Source organism: Aspergillus aculeatinus (genome assembly GCF_003184765.1).
Source record: "Aspergillus aculeatinus CBS 121060 unplaced genomic scaffold BO66scaffold_1, whole genome shotgun sequence".
Taxonomy (NCBI): Eukaryota; Fungi; Ascomycota; class Eurotiomycetes; order Eurotiales; family Aspergillaceae; genus Aspergillus; species Aspergillus aculeatinus.
In genome coordinates this window covers 1,361,685-1,378,739 of record NW_020291470.1, presented here as the reverse complement: position 1 = coordinate 1,378,739, position 17,055 = coordinate 1,361,685, and the positions used below count along the sequence as shown (strand labels likewise).

The window sequence follows — 17,055 nt, the reverse complement described above, 5'->3', positions numbered from 1 at the left end:
CGGTCTATCATCCCCGCGTCGGGATTTCATTCATATACATCATCTATGGGTATCTATGCAACAAACATAACAACATACAACACAATCACTGGTTCTCATCAATGCCAGCACCACCACCCGTCTCCAAGCACAACTCATCCAAGCTCCGGAAACCTTCCTCAACCACCCACTTCTGTCCCTGCGCCGGATGCAGAACATAGCAACTGGCTCCCACAACCAACAGCCCAGGGGGCCTGGACCCCTCCGCCTCGAATGCAGAACTCACATGCTCCAATGTGGACCGGATCACCCGCTGATCCGTACACGAAGCCCGCTCAATGATCGCACAGGGCGTCTCCTTCGGCCAGGGCGTCCGCGTTGGCTGCGACGACTCATCTTTGTCATCAGTCGCCGCTGGCACCGTGGTCAACGACTCCACCAACGCTGACAACCGGTGCAGCGCCATCAGAAACACCACCGTCTGGGTTGGCACGTACGTCGGCGGAGCGGGCGCGGCGCCCTTGCGACCTGTACCCGTACACACCAGCACCTGGTCCGATACTCCGCGGTGGGTGGCCGGGATCTCTGCGAAGAGCGGCGCGCTCAGAGCACTGGTGATGCCCGGCAGCACAATCGGCGCGTAGCCCTGGCCGCGGAAGAACTCGAATTCCTCGCCGCCCCGCCCATACAGATAGGGGTCTCCTTGCTTGAGACGCAGGACGTGCCGGCCCCGGCGGAGCGCCTCCAGTCCCATCTGCAGGAACTCCTCTTGCGCCTGATCCGCATTGCCGGGAAACTTGCGCGCGATATGCACCTCCGTCCGGCGCGGGATCAGCTCCAGGACTGGAGCAGGGACGAGTTTGTCAGCAAGGATGAGGTCGGCATTTTGGATGGCCTTGTAAGTGGCCCGAGTGAGGAGGTCCGGGTGGCCGGGGCCGGAACCAGCCAAGACAATCTTTCCTCGTCGCGCCAGACTGCTCGACTCGTTCTGGCTGCTGTTAGTGGGTTGGTCTTTGCCAGCTGAATAGGCCTCAAGGATGGTCTCGATATCGGCATCCGTGATGGCGGCGAGCTTGCGGAGGGGCCAGTACTCGCAAATCTGCGAGAGCCAGCGCACGCGTCGGGTTTTGGCGGCGGAAATGTCGTCCTCGGTCACTAGGGTGTTGAATGTATGGCGCTGACCGGTGGAGTCGTCCTCGTCACCCTCGAGTGCCGTGTCACACAGTCCGGCTGCGTGGTCTTCAGCCCAAAGCCGCTTCCTCACGGCGCCCAGTCTGTCAATGGCGCTTCCGAGATTCGATGGCAGCGAAGACGAGATCTCTCGCCGCAGCCGAGACGCCAGTTTACACCCGCGTCCCGACGTCGTGATGCCAATTTGTAGGGGCCCATCAGAATATGTGGATAGGAGCGTAAATGTGCAGAGCTCGGGAGCATCGGACACATTCACCGGGATCCGAAGCCGTCGACAGAGCTTGGAGATGTGTGCGCTGCGCGGGTCACTTCCGCCCAGGGTAACAAAGACTGTGTCAACCACGCGGTCGACTTCTTCCCTCCCCAGGCTGGTCAGGTCATCATTTTGAAAATCCCGGCGAACCCACTGCACGGAACCACTCTCGATCCGCTCAAGAAGCGTATATTGCAGCCCCTCCTGCGGTTCGGGGGTGATCAGGATGGGCTTTGCGCCGGCCTCAACGCTCTTCGCACATCGAGCGGCAGCCAGCGGGTTGGCTCCAATGATCAAATGCACCTGCGACTCGACGTTGACCGCCGTCAACAACGGCGCGGGGGAGCTGGTATCTGATGCATCCCGCATGATGATTAAGTCGCCACTGCGGACAATGCAGGCTATAATGGGTGGCGTATCTTTCCAACTTCTCTCTTCTCCGATCAGTAGTTGAGAACTGATTACCAGGTAAGCGACGTGATTTCTTCGGATACACTCTTGAAACTTGTGACTCAGGATGGTCGATTTAATTTATGGATTCCGAGAGGGTAGAGAGTGCACCTCCGCGGAAATGTTCGACGTAGCGGATGACTAGTGACAACCTGGAGATAAGCACTGCGAATTCTCCCAATTGCCAGCAAAGTATGGTCGATAAGGCTATCTGCGATATGAATCACAACAGAAAAACACAAAATGTCCGCGGCGTCGCAGTCATTTGTCCCTGAGGATTTTATAGATTCGTCGCCCAATGCGGTTAACCTCATATTGCGTGATTGCGTGCTCGGGAATCTGGCTTAGATAAGCGGTCGGCTTACTCTGAGTTACCGGATTGGGTAGGCCCTGGCATGACCAGTTGGTGGAGTCTGAAAAGATCCATGAAGTTCACGGCCTCAGGCAGTAAGTCTTGGGAGAGAGGTCGGATAACAGGGTTCTGATTGTCCATTTGCTGAGTTACGAGACCGGAGATAGCCAACCACATATAATGCGTGCCATTCATCTTACTGGGACATTTATAAGCAAAATAAGAAATAAAAATCAAACTGAGGACACAGGAGATCAATCCGGCGGAATTCACATTGTTCATGAGAGGACAGTAGCAGGTGTAAACAACCTTGAACACCATCCATAGTGTTCAAATGGAGGTTGCTGGACACTGTTCGGTCACGTGATGCAGCTGGGAGCTGCACGTCAGAGCTCCGAAGCCCGTTCATCCATGCTTCGAACAATCCGCCTTCATCATATCCCCCCATCCCCATCTTCTCGCCCATTTCCACGTCCTCTTTGTGTGATCATACCCAATACTCCTTAGATACCCCTTTCTTCAGATCTACAATCTCTCTACTTACAGTGACGCCTCGTCACCATGTCCGAAACCTTGTTGAAGCCGGAGAAGGACTTCTCCAAGGATGCTGACAAGCTAATCCCCGAGGCAGAGCAGCTTGCCAAGGTCGGCGCACTAGCATTTCTTGAAGCTCACAAAATGCTGACTATCTATAGACCGATGTGCAAGGTGCCATTGACAAGCTTCTGGTGTTGGAGAAGCAGGCCAGACAGGTGCGACCCTCCTTGCCCCCGTCCGGCGACAAGTCCGCGTCTAACTAGCCCACCTCCAGGCTTCCGATCTGGCCACCACATCCCGAATCATCGTTACAATCGTCACAATCAGCAAGGACTCCGGCGACTGGACCCTCCTGAACGACCAAGTGCTGCTGCTCTCGAAGAAGCATGGTCAGCTCAAACAAGCTATAACGAAGATGGTACAGGTGGTGATGGGATTCCTGGACGAGACCCCCAACCTGGAGGTCAAGCTCTCAGTCATCTCCACGCTGCGGACGGTGACCGAGGGAAAGGTCAGTCGCACACCATCCTGCGCTCAAATCAAGCCAGGTTCGCTCGCTAACTGCCGCCTTGCCGCATTAGATCTTCGTCGAAGTCGAGCGCGCCCGTGTCACCCGTATCCTCTCCAACATCAAGAAGACCCAAGGCGACCTCCAGGCGGCCGCCGATATCCTCTGCGAGCTGCAGGTAGAGACGTTCGGTTCGATGAGCCGAAGAGAAAAGACAGAGTTCATCCTGGAGCAAGTGGCCCTGTGCATAGAGCGGGGTGACTGGACGCAGGCCACGATCCTCAGCCGCAAGATCAACAAGCGGTATTTCGCCCGCAAGCCGAAGAAGAGCGCCGAGGAGATCGAGAAGCTGAAGAAAGAGGCCGAGGAGCGGGAGAAGACCCGCCAGCCCGATGAGCCGCCGATGGAGGTGGACGACGATGTGACCGACCTGAAGCTGCGCTACTACGAACAACAGATCATCCTCGCCAACCACGACTACAAATACCTGGACGTGTGCAAGCACTACCGTGAGGTGTTGGATACGGACTCGGTTCAGAACAACCCCGAGCAGCTTCACGCGGTACGTTTTTGACCTCCTACATCCTTTGGGTGGTCCCTGCTAACGGGATTTCCCCAGGTTCTTGCTCGCATCGTGTATTACATCGTCCTTTCGCCCTACGACAACGAGCAGTCGGACCTCCTGCACCGGATCCAGCAGGACTCGCGCCTGTCGTCGGTGCCCGTCGAGGCCCGCCTGGTGAAGCTCTTCACCATCCACGAGCTGATGCGCTGGCCGATGGTGGCGGAGCAGTTCGGCCCGCACCTGTGCCAGACCGACGTCTTCAAGGCGCAGCCGAGCCAGTCGGCGGAAGACCAGGCCCACCGGCGGTGGCAGGATCTCCGCAAGCGGGTGATCGAGCACAACGTGCGGGTGGTGGCCAAGTACTACACGCGCATCCAGATGGGCCGGTTGACGGAGCTGCTGGACCTGGCAGAGGACGAGACGGAGAAGTACATCAGCGAGCTGGTGACGTCCAAGACGATCTACGCCAAGATCGACCGTCCCGCGCGGCTGGTCAACTTCTCGAAGCCGCGCGACGCGGACGACGTGCTGAACGAATGGAGCAGCGACATGAAGAGTCTGCTGGGACTGTTGGAGCGGATTGATCACCTGATCACCAAGGAGGAGATGATGGCTCGGATCCTTCCCACTCGGGGCGAGAAGGGCAAGGCTCGTTGAAATAGTGGGAAACGATGTACAACGAGAAAACCCGACGTTAGAGGATTAGGAATGGTATGACGATTATCTATAGTAGTCTCACACACACTGTCTCTCTCTATACACACCTAACATCTATCTATCTAACCCCGTATACAAACTCAAAACGGCAACTCCATATCATTAACATCCTCATCCATGACCCCCTTCTTCTTGCCTCCTTCCTCGGCCTCCAAAACCTCCCGAATAAACCGAACCACCGCATCCAAATACGGCCTCTGACTCGGCACAAAATGCCCACCGGGATGGAACACGACCCTGCCCTCAACCTCCGGATCCCCCAGACACGCCTCGACCAAGGCGCGACTCCGCCCCTCATCCACCACGGCATCCAAGGTGCCCAGCACATGCAAGACGGGCGTCTTGATCCCGGGCTCATAGAACGCGCGATACCGCGGCCCCGGCGCGCGGAACCCACTGTAGCACACCGCGAACTTCAACGGGCCCTGCTTTTTGTGCCTGTTCCCGCCACCATTTTCCCCGGCACCACTACTACCATCCGCCAACACCGCCCTCAACGCCTCGGGCACCTTAAACCCCTCCACCCCACTCCACTCCGTGCCCCTGCACGCAGTCTCGGGATCCTCGAACCCCTCAAACACCGTCAACCGCCCGGTCTCCAGCAAGGACGCCACCATGGCGGCCATCGCGGCGCCCTGCGAGAACCCCACCACCGCGTCGAAGGGGCCCTCGTCCCGGATCACCTGCGCCAGCGTCGTGAGGCCTTCCTCCAATCCCGAGTACAGAGGGGGGTTGGCGGTGTTGGAGCGGCGGAACCAGCCGTAGGCCTCGGGGTCTTCCGCCTCTTCGGTGGACGCGATCCCGCCTTGGGTGGTCGGGGGCTCGTAGCCCGGGATGTCGGACGGTAGGAGGCGGTGCGGACCGGTCGGGTAGCTCGTCGTCACGGTGTAGGTTGGGCTGAGGGCTTTGGTGAGGTGCTTGATCACGGCGCGGGTTTTGGCGTGGAAGAGGGGGCCCGATTGCGTGTAGCCGTGCAGGCAGAGGAGTTTGAGGGGAGTTCCTGGAGGTGGCATTTTTGCAACTCTAGATGGGAGGGTTGGAGGCTCTGGAGGGGGATCAGTGGAAGTTTGGAGTCTCCAAAAGACCAAAAGAGGGAGGGATATAGTAAAAGGATGAAGAAAAGAGAGATAAATGCCTTTGATTAAGTGAGTTACTCGGTGTTGCGGAGTCAGAGTAGAGAAGGCATGCGGCGATAAGATAAGAGCCCGGCGGTGCCCTTGGATTTCTGCCGCTTTTTTGGGGGCGGTGATCAATTGAACAGTTTCAGCGGCCGAGTTTCACCCGTGGTAGTGATTCTGCCGCTCTGGCGGAGGCGGTATGAAAGAAACCACTTTCAGCGAGCGAGTTTCGCCCGTGGGAAGAATTCTGCCGCCACCGCAAGGCGGTAACAAGTTGAACAGTTTCGACGGCCGACTTTCCCCCGTGGTCTGTATAATTCTGCCGGCTCCCTCGGAGGCGGTATGAAAAAAACCACTCTCAGCGCCGAGTTTTGTCCCGCTGTACTACAATTCTGCCGAAGATGCAGCCACCGCTCCCTATCGACTGCTAATACTATGCAGATATGGTTGTCACAATGCCCTTAGCTAACATCTTCTCGTTTTTCAATGCAATGACATAATAACGAACTACCTAGGTTGACAGCGTAGCAAGAGTATACTGACTACAGCTTAAGGTCCTCCTTCCTGCTGCCAAAAACAGTGGCGTGTCTCCGAATCGATCCACCGTCTGTAAGCCCCAGGTATGATGCGTAGTGTATACCCAGGAAGTCGCCGGGGAAGTCAGGTACGCCGACTCCACGTTCTCCAACGAATAGAGACTGCGCGATGCTAGCCACTGTACCTTTGTGTAGAAAAAGCCTGAGTGCCAAATCTACCATTCTTCTGTGATGTACCCCCAAACATATGCTTGCCGAGGTCTTTTGCAGCGTAATCGAAGAGCACATAAATTTTTCGCCGCCGGCGCAGCTCGTCGAAATAAGGGCAAGGTCCGGCTCCAAAGGAGGCGAAGGACAGATACTGCAGGCAGTTGGATGCCATTTCAACATGACCCATGACCCCAGGGGAAATACCTAGCTCGGTTCTCTCTGAGAAACTCCTGCACCGTATAATGAACTAGGCGACAAATGCTGCCTCTTTCATCGATGGTTTCTCAGCCGGCGCATATCGAGAGGATGTACATGGGTGCAGTAAGTGCATTATCATCGATATCGACGTCTCCTTCCCGCACGGCCAACAGATGCTGAAGTTCCTTGACACGAAGCGGCCGCGACGCGTTGACGATCCAGAGAAGCGTTTTCTCGGCCAAACGAACGGCCTCTGGATTTTGACTCTTCAACCTTCCTATCGCCTCCTGGTATATCGCTCCCGAGCTCTTTGGAAGATCTTTTAGGGCTTCACGAAGACTTCGCACGTTAAGCTTCGTTGCGAGGTAGCTCGCGTGGAACTGAGCATACAAGATCCTACACGTGTCGGACAAGTCTTCCAGTAAATATCCTAAGGGCAGACAAGCAACCAAGTCACTCACTGTATGGCGCTCATTATAGGTGCAATATACATACATGCTATTCCTGCAGCCATACCTTCAAATTTCTGCTGAAGATGCTCAATTGCAATAGACGCGAAGACCGTCTTCCTATCGCCCGGGAGTCCGGGACAGTATAATGTCTGATTTGGTGTATCTTTCCAGCATAGAAAGGCATTCGAGCCCAACAACCACGATCAATGTTAGTGCTCCGTCTTCCGAAATTATCGTTTTGCTTTGCGGAGTAATCCAATGGTGGGATCCAACACAGGATTTTATCATAGACCGATCCTATGCAACTCAGCTCCAAATCCTAGTCTGTGGTGAAAAGACTTCTATCTTCCTGAACAGAGGTGGACGCATGACTGACCGCAGTGATACTGTCTGCCATGGTTTCAAGTTGAGTCGAAACTAGCTCGTCCAGAAAGGCCCGCGCAGCAACATGCTCCATGCTCATGGCGCAGATCCAGCCAACCGTATAAGCTCTCGGGCTAGACATGATAGCCGCAAGATAGAAAGTGACATGGCTCCAGATGGAGGAACAGAATGGGTGGAGGAAGAAGTCAGGACAGCCTGATCAGCCGCGCGAGCTGACTGACAGCATGGCCACTCTGCGCTCCGGTCTTAGCCTAAAAGCCACAGAAAAGAGCCACATAGGGACTGACGGCCATTGGTATCAACATACTGCCGATACTAAGTCTCAGATATGTCTTAAAGAAGGTTCATCATGGTGGGTGTCTACCTTTGTAAGGGCGAATATTCGCGGTACGCTACATCTGTCTCAGGCTTCGCGGGTATGAGATAAGTGACGAGGCACTATCACTGGTAAGATTTCATGCTTCATCGTATGTACTGGACCGCATATGAAGGTCAGCATTACTCTCGATGATGATAGCATGTAAGCCCAACCCAAAAGCACAGTAAGTATAAGGTTGGAAGGCGAGACAAAGCCGATGAAGTAAAACATCTTCTCTCTACATATTCATACTTCCAGCATCCCGGACGGACCTTATCGATAAGCGGAACGCTAAGCGGGCAATTATGCGCTTTACCATTGTCGTCACACGCTAGACCTGAACGAGAGATCCGCTAACACAGCCTCGTGAGGTTAGAATGCGGAGAAGGTTCGATAAGGATCATGGATGTCTTACCCTCCTGAGTCTGACCTGATGTTCATCCGATTTTGACCATTTTGAGTCACCTTTGAAACCGAGGGATGTCAGAAGTCACTGTGGACAGACAAGAGTAAGTGGTTCATTGTGCCGAGGAAAGGCATCTACGTCATTCATACAAGATACACAATGTACTCACTACAGTCCCGAGCACAAGACCAACTTCCAGACCCATCCCCGGATACTCTTGCCTAGTGTCTACACTACTGCGGGGTGTTGAGTGGAGCCGTTACAATGGTCTTATCATACTGGGGCAAGAAATATCATGCCTAGACTACGAGTGCAAATGACCATGAACAAAACATACGATTGCTACCCGCACGGAGAAAGAGATACAGTACCACCTTGGGATAAAAAGCCTCTTCAGGTCTTGATTCCCGAACCAACGATTGTTCCGTCACGAGAGAGATGTCGAATGCCGAGTGCCGAGTGCCGTATTCCCAAGTCGCATATGCTGCTGACCATCAATCCACTTCCAAGATCGTCCCCAGTCCCTGTGGCATCCCGGCATAGCTCGTGCAATCGTGGCGGTGGTACTGCATGTCGTGCTCCGGATTGTTGGTTTTGTGAAGAATTGGCGATGTACATCCGTCAATAGAATCAACGTGGGTACATGGAAGAAATATCAAACAATCAAGTCGAAGAAGGAATTCAGATAAATGGCAATAGAAACTGGAGAAGGAATTTATCTCTCTCGAGGACCGAATCATGGTTGTCAAACTGTAGTGTCTCTTTGATTCGTAGTTGCCAGATATCCGGAACGCCCCTCTTTTGAACGTGAACAGAGAATAGGGAAGAAAAGCAAAAGTGATAAAACCGAAGAATTGCTTTTGTTTTCTGAAGTATAGAAAAAAAGAAATGGGTATGGCTGGTCAAAAATTGTCTTTTTTCATTTCCCTTGGGCAAGGGAGGGTTCTCTGCGGGGGGGACTGCTTCTCGCACAAAAAAGGGGGGGCGAGGATTCCATCTTCTATCTGAAATCTTGCTTTCCTTCAAAGAAAAAACGAGATATATTAATCCATCATCATCGAAGAACGCCACATTGCTTTCATCATCGCTCCGACCACGGGAGGTTTTTATTGCGCGCGATTATCGATACATTTACTTGCGGCGGAAAGAGCAGCCCTCAGTAAGACGGGCCTTACCACCGGTGGGCTGGCACAGGACGGTGGAGCAACCGGCGCAGACGACGACAGTCTGGGCGTGGGAGAAGACGGTGGTGATGGTGAAGCAGCCGGGGCACTTGACGTCCATGAAGAAGGAGCGGGGAGCAGGCACAAGTTGCTGTTGTTTCGCCGAAAGTCTTAGCCAATAGTTCGATGTCGGAGTATCAAATCCATTATTTTTTTCCCTTTCCATCCGGGTATCAGCATACCTTGAGCTTGTGCTTGCGGGCCTCAGCCTGAGGCGTGGGGTTGAGGAGGTCGACCGCGAGAACCTATTGATGTATCATGCTGTTAGCGAAGGTATTCCTTGACCAAGTCCGTTCGAGTAAAAAATTTCGATGGTTCGGCGATAAGGTGGCGGCGGCGACGTTAAGGCACTGAGGGGATAGCGACATGACAGTCGGTGCAGCCGGTGTGCATGCTGGACGTGGGGATGTGTTGCGTGTTGTATCGAGAGGGCTTTAGGATGGACAGGGACCTACCATCTTGACGAGACAAAAAGTCGATCAGCGAGGGAGGTTGAATGAGGGCGCTGATGATGATGGCCTGCTTGAGGGTGAAAGCAAAAAGGTGGACTCGTAGAGAGGGCGAGGATTGAAGGGAATTCTCGACGGCGTCACCCAGCCAGCCCGTTTGGGGGCAAAATAGGGTTGCAACCCTCTCGCTTACCCTGCCGCTTCAGGCAGCTGGGGGGCCCGGCCCGTCTGTTCACCCCGTGCCGCCCGCCCTCTCCGCCAATCGACTCGCGCTTAGCTCAGCTTTCGAGATCCTACCATATCCTTCAAGGTCCTTCGGTCATTCTTGAGTTCTATGTATACAGATGCATATCGATGTATTGGATACGGCTGAAAGATTCCGCTAATAAGAATGATATACGCTGCTTGACTCTTAACTCATGACTAAACAATGATTCATCCGGGCGACATGTACCCGACACATCCACCCCCGGCACAATACTCACGACATCATTATCCAATGGCGCACCTCCATGCATACTAAGTTGACTTCGCCACCTAACGCTCGCATACCACCGTCTCTATCATACACCGCAAGCCACTCCTCCATCGCGATATTACTTCCGCCATGCGACACCAACATGCGATACTCTAGTTCGTTTTCTTCGGGGCTCCGTTTGTGATAACCACCTCCACACGCGGCTGTGGATGCTTGATAGTCAAGCACCAGATGTCGACGTAGTCACATATCGTCGTGATGATATCATGCTGGATACGATCAGCGCCCTTCCGCCCACTGGAGGGATTGTCAATACTCACCACGAAACTACCATACACACCAATCGACAGACCCAAACACACCCACAGGAAAGCGGCCTGGCCAACCTCACCACCAAGCAAGCTCGACCAGACCCCGTATTTGTCGCCAACACTGTCGATTGTAGCCAGTGCGAGAGGCACCAGGAGCATGTTGAAGTATGGGAAACTGGTTTTGGTCAAATGCGCGATGATCATTCTGCCCACCGCATACGCGTTGACCAGGCCAACGTACAAACAGAACGGGATGGCGTAGTTTTCCAGGATGGTCGGCTGGAGATAGAGGTAGGCCGGAACAAAGGTCCACACGGCCACCAGCGGAAGGAGGCCGAAGAGAGGCTTGATGGGGTCTTGGCCACGCTCGCTGCGAATCTTCATGACATGCACGATGCTGGAACCGGTGGCGAAGAAGAGGAGAACCGCACCATAGACCATGTACCACTGCGTAAAGGCCATTCCGTAGAGCTGGTCCGGCAGGAAGTCTGGCTTGGGGAGTCCGACGGTCTCCAGCATGGGCTGGTGCCAGAAGCTACCCCCACCCATGTATGCTGTAAACCCAAACACAACGCAGAGAGTGAGAACACCCTCAACGGGGCCGGAGATAATTCCTAGGGTCAGTACCTGGGTGTAGTACTCGTCCCAGGTCTGGACATAGAAGGTCATGGTCGCTGCTACCGTGTCAGCCTCTCAGCGGCTCATTCCCCCCTGGAGTAAAGCACATACATCCAAAAAGAGTCAGGATCGTAGCCCATGACTGGCCGAGGTTCATAGCCGCACAGAAGATCAGGACTCCCAAGGCGGTGTTGCACGCATCGACGCCTAGGGAAAAGCACTTAGGTTCCATACTCGCTTTCATACAGCCCTAGATCGTCCAACTTACTGTGATCAAACAGCTCCCCCAGAGGGCCGCTTTGCTTCGTTCGCCGCCTGCGTGGTTCCATTTAGTGTCCTGTCTACCAGTAGAAAGAAGGGCGCGAGGGGCTTTTTCATACGCTTGGATGCCATCTACACCGTCGAACGTCTGATAGAGGAACAACCCGAGGGCGCAACTGGCATAGACCCAGGAAGGACAGTCCTGGTCTAGGGTCGGGTTGTACCATAGAATAGTGATGAAGTTGACTACCACGAAGAAGAAGCCGGTCAAGGTAATCTGCCGGTCCTCCGTTATTATGTCTCGTTCCGGCTGCAGAACGATCAGGCCAGATAACTTACAGCATTAGGACTAAGGCCGAGGGAAGAGGTCGTTAGCAAGAGGCATGCAGCCGGTGAGAACAGCATCAACAACTACTTACGCCATGCTCATCGGAAAGAACTTAATGACAAAATCATTGTAAAAGGGCTTCAGGATATAACGACTGACGAGCGAGTGGTCCACTCCTGCATAGCGATACTGCCGCAGAGCGGGCAGTTCGTGCTGGCGTATGTACACCATCTTGCCTGGTAGTGCGGGCGATTGTAATGCAAGCCGGAGTTTATCCCTTCGAACTACAGTAATCGATACGGTACGTCCGATGAATCAAGTGCAGAATGCGAAAGGCCCGGATATGTTTTGTCCTTGTTATTCTTCACGCGCGGAAAAGGTAGCCTATTAGGCGGCAAATTAAGATTGATGTCAGAATGTCCAGATGTCCCGGAAGTAGGAAGGGAGAGAGGACGTCAGAATATGAGTCAACTTCGAAAAGGATCGGAAGTCGATTTGAAGATGAAAGATAAAATGATAAAAGAAAAGAAGAGGAAGAGGAAAGGCTAAGACAAAGGGAGGTGCCGAAGAAGGAAGAAGAATAAAAAGCAGACGATGATGTTGTTCGCTTTTCAACCATGAATTTTTCCTTGGTTGTTTTGATTTCCCAACGACCCTCTTTTTTTTTCTGCCGGCGGAAAAGATGCTTGATGCAAAGGCGGGGAGGACAGCCAGTCAACATTCAACACTTCCTTCTACGGACTGTAGTTACACTTCTCTAGGGCTGCAGACTCGCAGAGAGAGAACCTCACCGCACATCGTCGAAAGATTCAATCCCTTGGCGAAGTGGCGCACGTGCAGCTGTACCTCTCATTTGCTGGTTCAATGGTTTGATATGACTTCACTAGGATAAAGCACCATGCATCACTTATTATGGCATTCTTCCTTGTGCCGTCCGGGGCTTAGATCGTCGTCAACCGAAATGACCAAAGTCCCCCCGAAGTGGGGTTGGCTAGGAAATACCACCAGTATTCCCTCTCGCCATTCGACCCGAGGTAACATTTGACACCCAACTCGACACCGTGACTCGGTCGCGTACAGAGCGGGGATGGACTCAATTACGCTAGCTCGGCTAGCACAATAAAGCGGGACCATGGGCCGCGACTTGATATTGGGCCCATCCTTGACCCTAAAGCGTTTAGGCTATCTCGACAATAATTTGACTACAAGGTACGTAGAAACGGTAGAAACGGTAATTGAAACAGGAACAAAGAGGGAACAAAGAACACAGTTTCAATATATGCTAATGTAGACACGATACACCGTGGGCACAGCGGCCGGTTAAAAGAATGTGTGGATAAAGACCAACGAGGTCAAGGACTCCCTCAGTTCCAGGATTTGTGGAAGAAAGGACAAAGCTGGGTTGCCCCACGCTCCTTCTGTCGAACCGCTCACTGGCGGTTTGGATCCTCGCCCTCTTGCCCTGTCCTGATCCATGGTGCATGGATTGCAAGGGAAGCCCGCAACCTGGTCGGTTCTGCATGCTTGGCTAGTTCGCTCGGACGGTTCTGTCTTGTGATCACCGATCCTTCTTCCCCGCAGCCTACCCAATCTCTTTAGCCGACAGGGCTCCACGGCATCGGGATCAAGATCCGGCTCTGCATGCTCTGGATCAATGGGACGGTCTTGTGCACGGTCTCCGCCCAGCCTTCAATGCCCCAGGACTGTTCGCGGCGAATCTTCCGCTCCTCCAGGTTGGCAAATTGCCAGAGATGGTGCACTGTGTTCAAGTCTCCGATCTGCACGAACCAAGCACCGACTCCCTCCATGACCTCGCGACGGGCGGTGAGGCCGCGACGCCAATGTGTCTCCCACTCCAAGAGATTCCCAGGGTGAAGAGTATATGAGCGAAGTTCAAACAAGCCACCGAGGCGTCGGGGAGGGGTCGTGGGCCAGAAGGAAAACTCCTGCATGAGTGACGTCTTCTTGCTCTTGATCAAGCTCTTCAGCTTCCGGTCAAAGGCTTCGAACTCGGGATGAGAGGCGATATTGTGCAAGGATGCGTGGTAACCTTCGTATCGCTGGTATTCCCAGATGTGGACTTCAATCGAGCTGTTAGTACGCAGACAGGGACTAGCATCACTAAGAACGTCGGCTATTATAATTACCAAAAGTGTCGTTGTCGCCGACTTGGGTACGCCAACTTCCGACTAGGTTGACCCTGTTCTCGGGCTCGGTCGCCATGCGAGGATACCACTGGCCAACGAGGTTGACATATTCATCGACTTTGTCGGGCTTGACATCGTGGAAGACAATGGAATGGACGTATTTGCCTCGGGCGAGCACTTGCGAGAACGACCGTTCGATGTCCTTGTCGAGCTGCTGGCCTTCCTTCGTTCCGTAGATGAGCGACGACAGCGGACCGCGTTTCGGAGACTGGCTAGATTCCAGCAGCTGTTCGTCTTCTAGTTTATGATAAGTAGAGAGTGAGCCCAATGCCTTCCCAACAGGTACATCTGCAGCTTCAAGGTCGGGGCTGTTGTTACAGCTTCCATTGCTCTCGAGCGGAGCAGTGGGAGCGGTAGCGTACTCACGGAAGCGGTCACGAATTGAAGGGGATGATGCAGAGGAAGAAGCAGAAGCATCGACAGACTGACTCTCTTGCTGTTCTCTCTTCTTGCGAGACACCTCAAGGTTCTCGCGAAACTCCTTCTGCCGTGCGTTAAACTCAGCAGCCGAGTCGGGGGTGAGATCACGGATGGAAGGGGCACGGAAGGCAGCAACAGAGGAACTGAAGGGGCGAGCCAGCACCGAAGCTGGACGAACCACGCGTTGTGCGAACATGGCTTATGCTTTTACAACAAGCAGCTGCCCAAAGGCTAGAAATTCAACCGGAGACAAATAGAAGACAATGGTGGGTGAAAAGACGCTGGCAACGGAAGGGTCAACCGTATGATCAACCCAAGCACAGAGCAGTGAAAGCAACAGGGAAGGATTGTAGGAGAGGGGTTTAATAAGTAGGGAGGGGGAAGACACAGAGGCTGAGACACAAGGGGACAGGGATATAACGAGGCCAGCACGCGACAACTTAGTGACCTGACCGAATGGCTGAGAGGAAGGAGCACGGCAGGAAGTATCGCTGAGAACCAGTCGGGTAGCAAGCGTTGGAGGCCAGGGTTAGCAGCAAAGAGGAACTGGTGGAATTGGCCGCGGCGGGAGCGGAGTAGAATTAATCCTGCGGATCAGGAAGATACTGGTTGGTAGAATTGGGACAGGGTAGGAGGTGGTGGTGGTGGTGGTGGTGAGAGATCAAATGACACTGGTTGAAAAGGTAAGAGGCGTGGATGTGGAAGAGGAGGTGAAGAAGAAGCAGAGGAAGAAGAAGAGCGGAGGGCGAGCTGAGAGCTGCGAGGTACCCCCGAAGTACCGTAGGTGTTTTTGGAAGCTGGGGAAAGTCGACCGTCACTAGTAGTTACGGAGCAAAGTGCGGGGAAATCGGCCAGTAGTGCTAACCGTGGGTGATTACTTGGGTATTATTGCCAGTCATCACCTGTTCTTATATGATTACCACCAATCTTGGCCTCCAGTGAAGTAATCCATATGACCGAGTGATCCTAGGCCCTGCATCCGCTCATCCTGCCGAAAAGGATCTAGTAAAGCAGCTCTCCTGATAACGGAAGAGTTGCGGATGATTCGTCACCGTCTGGACTCTGCCGCGATCTTCAGTCCAACAACGAGTATTACTGCTCAATGGTTGAGACCACCATGACGAAACAAGTGGCTCCTAAAGCTCCTTCCGCCCTATCAGTCTTGACGGGTAAAACCTCATCATCTTGTCCAAAGCACCTAGCAGTACTACTCATATGAGTACTAGTCTTGAGTTATTTTGCCCCTGTCACAATCTCCATAAGCATTAAGCACCGAATCATCGGATCAAAACAGAGCTCGATCTCAATGACGTCGACGGCAAGCGAGCGTTGCCAGACAAGCAACGGGTGTTAGGTAATCGACTCGGCCCGCCTGGTGATCCGCGCTCAACCGCTCATCCCCAATCTGGATTAGTGATAGTGAGCTGCTCTGGCTTCCGCAGCCCCTCCACTTGCGCTCCTCCATTCTCAGCTGCTCTTGATCGGTGTACAGTTTATACTGAGAGTCACGTATCACATACAATACTGGCAGGGCTTCGGAATAAGTTACATCTACAATCACCACCATGGCAGACCCCAACAACCCTCCCCTGTCGTACGAGGCGTCCGCCTCGACCTGCCACCCGCATGTCGCCAGCACCTTGCCTACGGAGGTGGTCTCCAGCCTCAAGAACTCGCGCTTTGTAAGTCCTTGCTAGCTGTCTGCTCAGACTCACGGGTTACTCTCTAATCCCTCACTAGCTTCATCTTGCAACCACCGATGGCATGACCCCCCACATCTCCCTCATGTCATACACCTACCTACCATCCACTCCGTTCGACCCATACCCCACGATTATCATGACCACCAACCCATCGTCTCGCAAGACCAACCAGATTCTGACAAATCCTCGTGTCTCCCTTCTGGTCCACGACTGGGTCTCTCACCGTCCTCCTACGCGCGCATCCAACCCCGGGGGTGACCGAGAAGGCTCTCCGCCACCCGCAGCCACCCGCTCATCCTTGGCTAGCCTACTGCTGAACTTGAACACGAGTGCGCTGTCGAGCATCTCCACGACAATTGCCGGTACTGCCCGGGTCCTGGAGCCCGGTTCGGAGGAGGAGGAATGGTGCAAGACACAGCACTTGGAGAACAACACTTTCGAGGAGGAGATCGGCACGTTCGGACAGCAGCTCCAACAACAGCCGGGAGCCAGAAGGCCGAGCATCTCGATTGACAGTGACGTGCGGGTAGTGACTGTGCAGGTGCGGGAGGGACGTATTGCGGACTGGAAGGGAGGGGTGCGTGATTGGCAGTTGGTTCGTGAGGGCGAGTCGCAGGAGACCTTGGTCAATGGAGTTGCGCCTGCATGATTTCGAGTTGCAGTCCTTTCTTTCTCAATGTTCTCACCAATTCAAATCCCGCATTGTCTACTCTGTCCAACCCATATCTTGTCCATATCAGTGGCTTGGAGGAACATATGTCCAAAAGTCTAGTGACTATATCTGCGTATTATGAAAACCAACTTATATGTCCAGAGATCTCAATCGAGGCGGTCATCTCTAAA

At 53.7% G+C, this 17,055-nt stretch overlaps 8 protein-coding genes across 8 annotated transcripts; 2 read left to right on the top strand and 6 right to left on the bottom strand.

The window, feature by feature from the left end:
- Positions 1–4: 4 nt before the first annotated feature.
- On the bottom strand, positions 5–2,119 carry BO66DRAFT_387446 (putative siroheme synthase). Its single transcript, XM_025646309.1, has one exon. It carries the CDS (start codon positions 1,790–1,792, stop codon positions 86–88), a length of 1,707 nt encoding a protein of 568 aa, XP_025509404.1. The 5' UTR covers positions 1,793–2,119; the 3' UTR covers positions 5–85.
- Positions 2,120–2,658: 539 nt separating this feature from the next.
- On the top strand, positions 2,659–4,584 carry BO66DRAFT_387444 (proteasome regulatory particle lid subunit RPN5). The gene is made up of 5 exons (XM_025646308.1): positions 2,659–2,870; positions 2,921–2,977; positions 3,037–3,273; positions 3,344–3,832; positions 3,890–4,584. Exons 1-5 carry the CDS (start codon positions 2,787–2,789, stop codon positions 4,490–4,492), a joined length of 1,470 nt encoding a protein of 489 aa, XP_025509403.1. The 5' UTR covers positions 2,659–2,786; the 3' UTR covers positions 4,493–4,584.
- On the bottom strand, positions 4,555–5,720 carry BO66DRAFT_387443 (alpha/beta hydrolase). Its single transcript, XM_025646307.1, has one exon. It carries the CDS (start codon positions 5,563–5,565, stop codon positions 4,633–4,635), a length of 933 nt encoding a protein of 310 aa, XP_025509402.1. The 5' UTR covers positions 5,566–5,720; the 3' UTR covers positions 4,555–4,632.
- A 980-nt stretch (positions 5,721–6,700) lies between these two features.
- BO66DRAFT_433651 (uncharacterized protein) lies at positions 6,701–7,089 on the bottom strand (the record flags this gene model as incomplete). Its single annotated transcript, XM_025650705.1, has 2 exons — positions 6,701–7,010; positions 7,076–7,089. 2 exons carry the CDS (start codon positions 7,087–7,089, stop codon positions 6,701–6,703), a joined length of 324 nt encoding a protein of 107 aa, XP_025509401.1.
- A 2,256-nt stretch (positions 7,090–9,345) lies between these two features.
- BO66DRAFT_311033 (40S ribosomal protein eS27) lies at positions 9,346–9,682 on the bottom strand (the record flags this gene model as incomplete). The annotated part of the gene is made up of 2 exons (XM_025643314.1): positions 9,346–9,528; positions 9,620–9,682. Coding segments are annotated over 2 exons (246 nt in total), but the record flags the coding sequence as incomplete, so codon positions are not given.
- A 601-nt stretch (positions 9,683–10,283) lies between these two features.
- BO66DRAFT_387441 (aminoalcoholphosphotransferase) lies at positions 10,284–12,510 on the bottom strand. Its single transcript, XM_025646306.1, has 7 exons — positions 11,974–12,510; positions 11,894–11,903; positions 11,674–11,831; positions 11,562–11,608; positions 11,405–11,500; positions 10,685–11,349; positions 10,284–10,633 (listed from the first exon to the last, which is right to left on the bottom strand). The coding sequence occupies exons 1-7, from the start codon at positions 12,111–12,113 to the stop codon at positions 10,517–10,519; spliced, it is 1,233 nt and encodes a 410-aa protein (XP_025509399.1). The 5' UTR covers positions 12,114–12,510; the 3' UTR covers positions 10,284–10,516.
- Positions 12,511–13,477: 967 nt separating this feature from the next.
- Positions 13,478–14,989, bottom strand: BO66DRAFT_445496 (NIPSNAP family protein; the record flags this gene model as incomplete). Its single annotated transcript, XM_025651651.1, has 2 exons — positions 14,030–14,989; positions 13,478–13,962 (listed from the first exon to the last, which is right to left on the bottom strand). Exons 1-2 carry the CDS (start codon positions 14,703–14,705, stop codon positions 13,478–13,480), a joined length of 1,161 nt encoding a protein of 386 aa, XP_025509398.1. The 5' UTR covers positions 14,706–14,989.
- A 697-nt stretch (positions 14,990–15,686) lies between these two features.
- On the top strand, positions 15,687–17,023 carry BO66DRAFT_387440 (pyridoxamine 5'-phosphate oxidase family protein). Its single transcript, XM_025646305.1, has 2 exons — positions 15,687–16,191; positions 16,250–17,023. Exons 1-2 carry the CDS (start codon positions 16,075–16,077, stop codon positions 16,859–16,861), a joined length of 729 nt encoding a protein of 242 aa, XP_025509397.1. The 5' UTR covers positions 15,687–16,074; the 3' UTR covers positions 16,862–17,023.
- Positions 17,024–17,055: the final 32 nt, after the last annotated feature.

Bases quoted from the DNA above. Each gene is read 5' to 3' on its own strand.
- BO66DRAFT_387444 (XM_025646308.1), top strand. From the start codon at position 2,787: ATGTCCGAAACCTTGTTGAAGCCGGAGAAGGACTTCTCCAAGGATGCT. The intron at 2,871-2,920 runs GTCGGCGCACTA...GACTATCTATAG, and splicing joins AGGCAGAGCAGCTTGCCAAG to ACCGATGTGCAAGGTGCCAT. The intron at 2,978-3,036 runs GTGCGACCCTCC...GCCCACCTCCAG, and splicing joins TGGAGAAGCAGGCCAGACAG to GCTTCCGATCTGGCCACCAC.
- BO66DRAFT_387441 (XM_025646306.1), bottom strand. From the start codon at position 12,113: ATGGTGTACATACGCCAGCACGAACTGCCCGCTCTGCGGCAGTATCGC. The intron at 11,609-11,673 runs GTATGAAAAAGC...GGAACCACGCAG, and splicing joins GGTGTAGATGGCATCCAAGC to GCGGCGAACGAAGCAAAGCG. The intron at 10,634-10,684 runs GTGAGTATTGAC...GATCGTATCCAG, and splicing joins GTGTGTATGGTAGTTTCGTG to CATGATATCATCACGACGAT.
- BO66DRAFT_387443 (XM_025646307.1), bottom strand. From the start codon at position 5,565: ATGCCACCTCCAGGAACTCCCCTCAAACTCCTCTGCCTGCACGGCTAC.
- BO66DRAFT_387446 (XM_025646309.1), bottom strand. From the start codon at position 1,792: ATGCGGGATGCATCAGATACCAGCTCCCCCGCGCCGTTGTTGACGGCG.
- BO66DRAFT_387440 (XM_025646305.1), top strand. From the start codon at position 16,075: ATGGCAGACCCCAACAACCCTCCCCTGTCGTACGAGGCGTCCGCCTCG. The intron at 16,192-16,249 runs GTAAGTCCTTGC...ATCCCTCACTAG, and splicing joins GCCTCAAGAACTCGCGCTTT to CTTCATCTTGCAACCACCGA.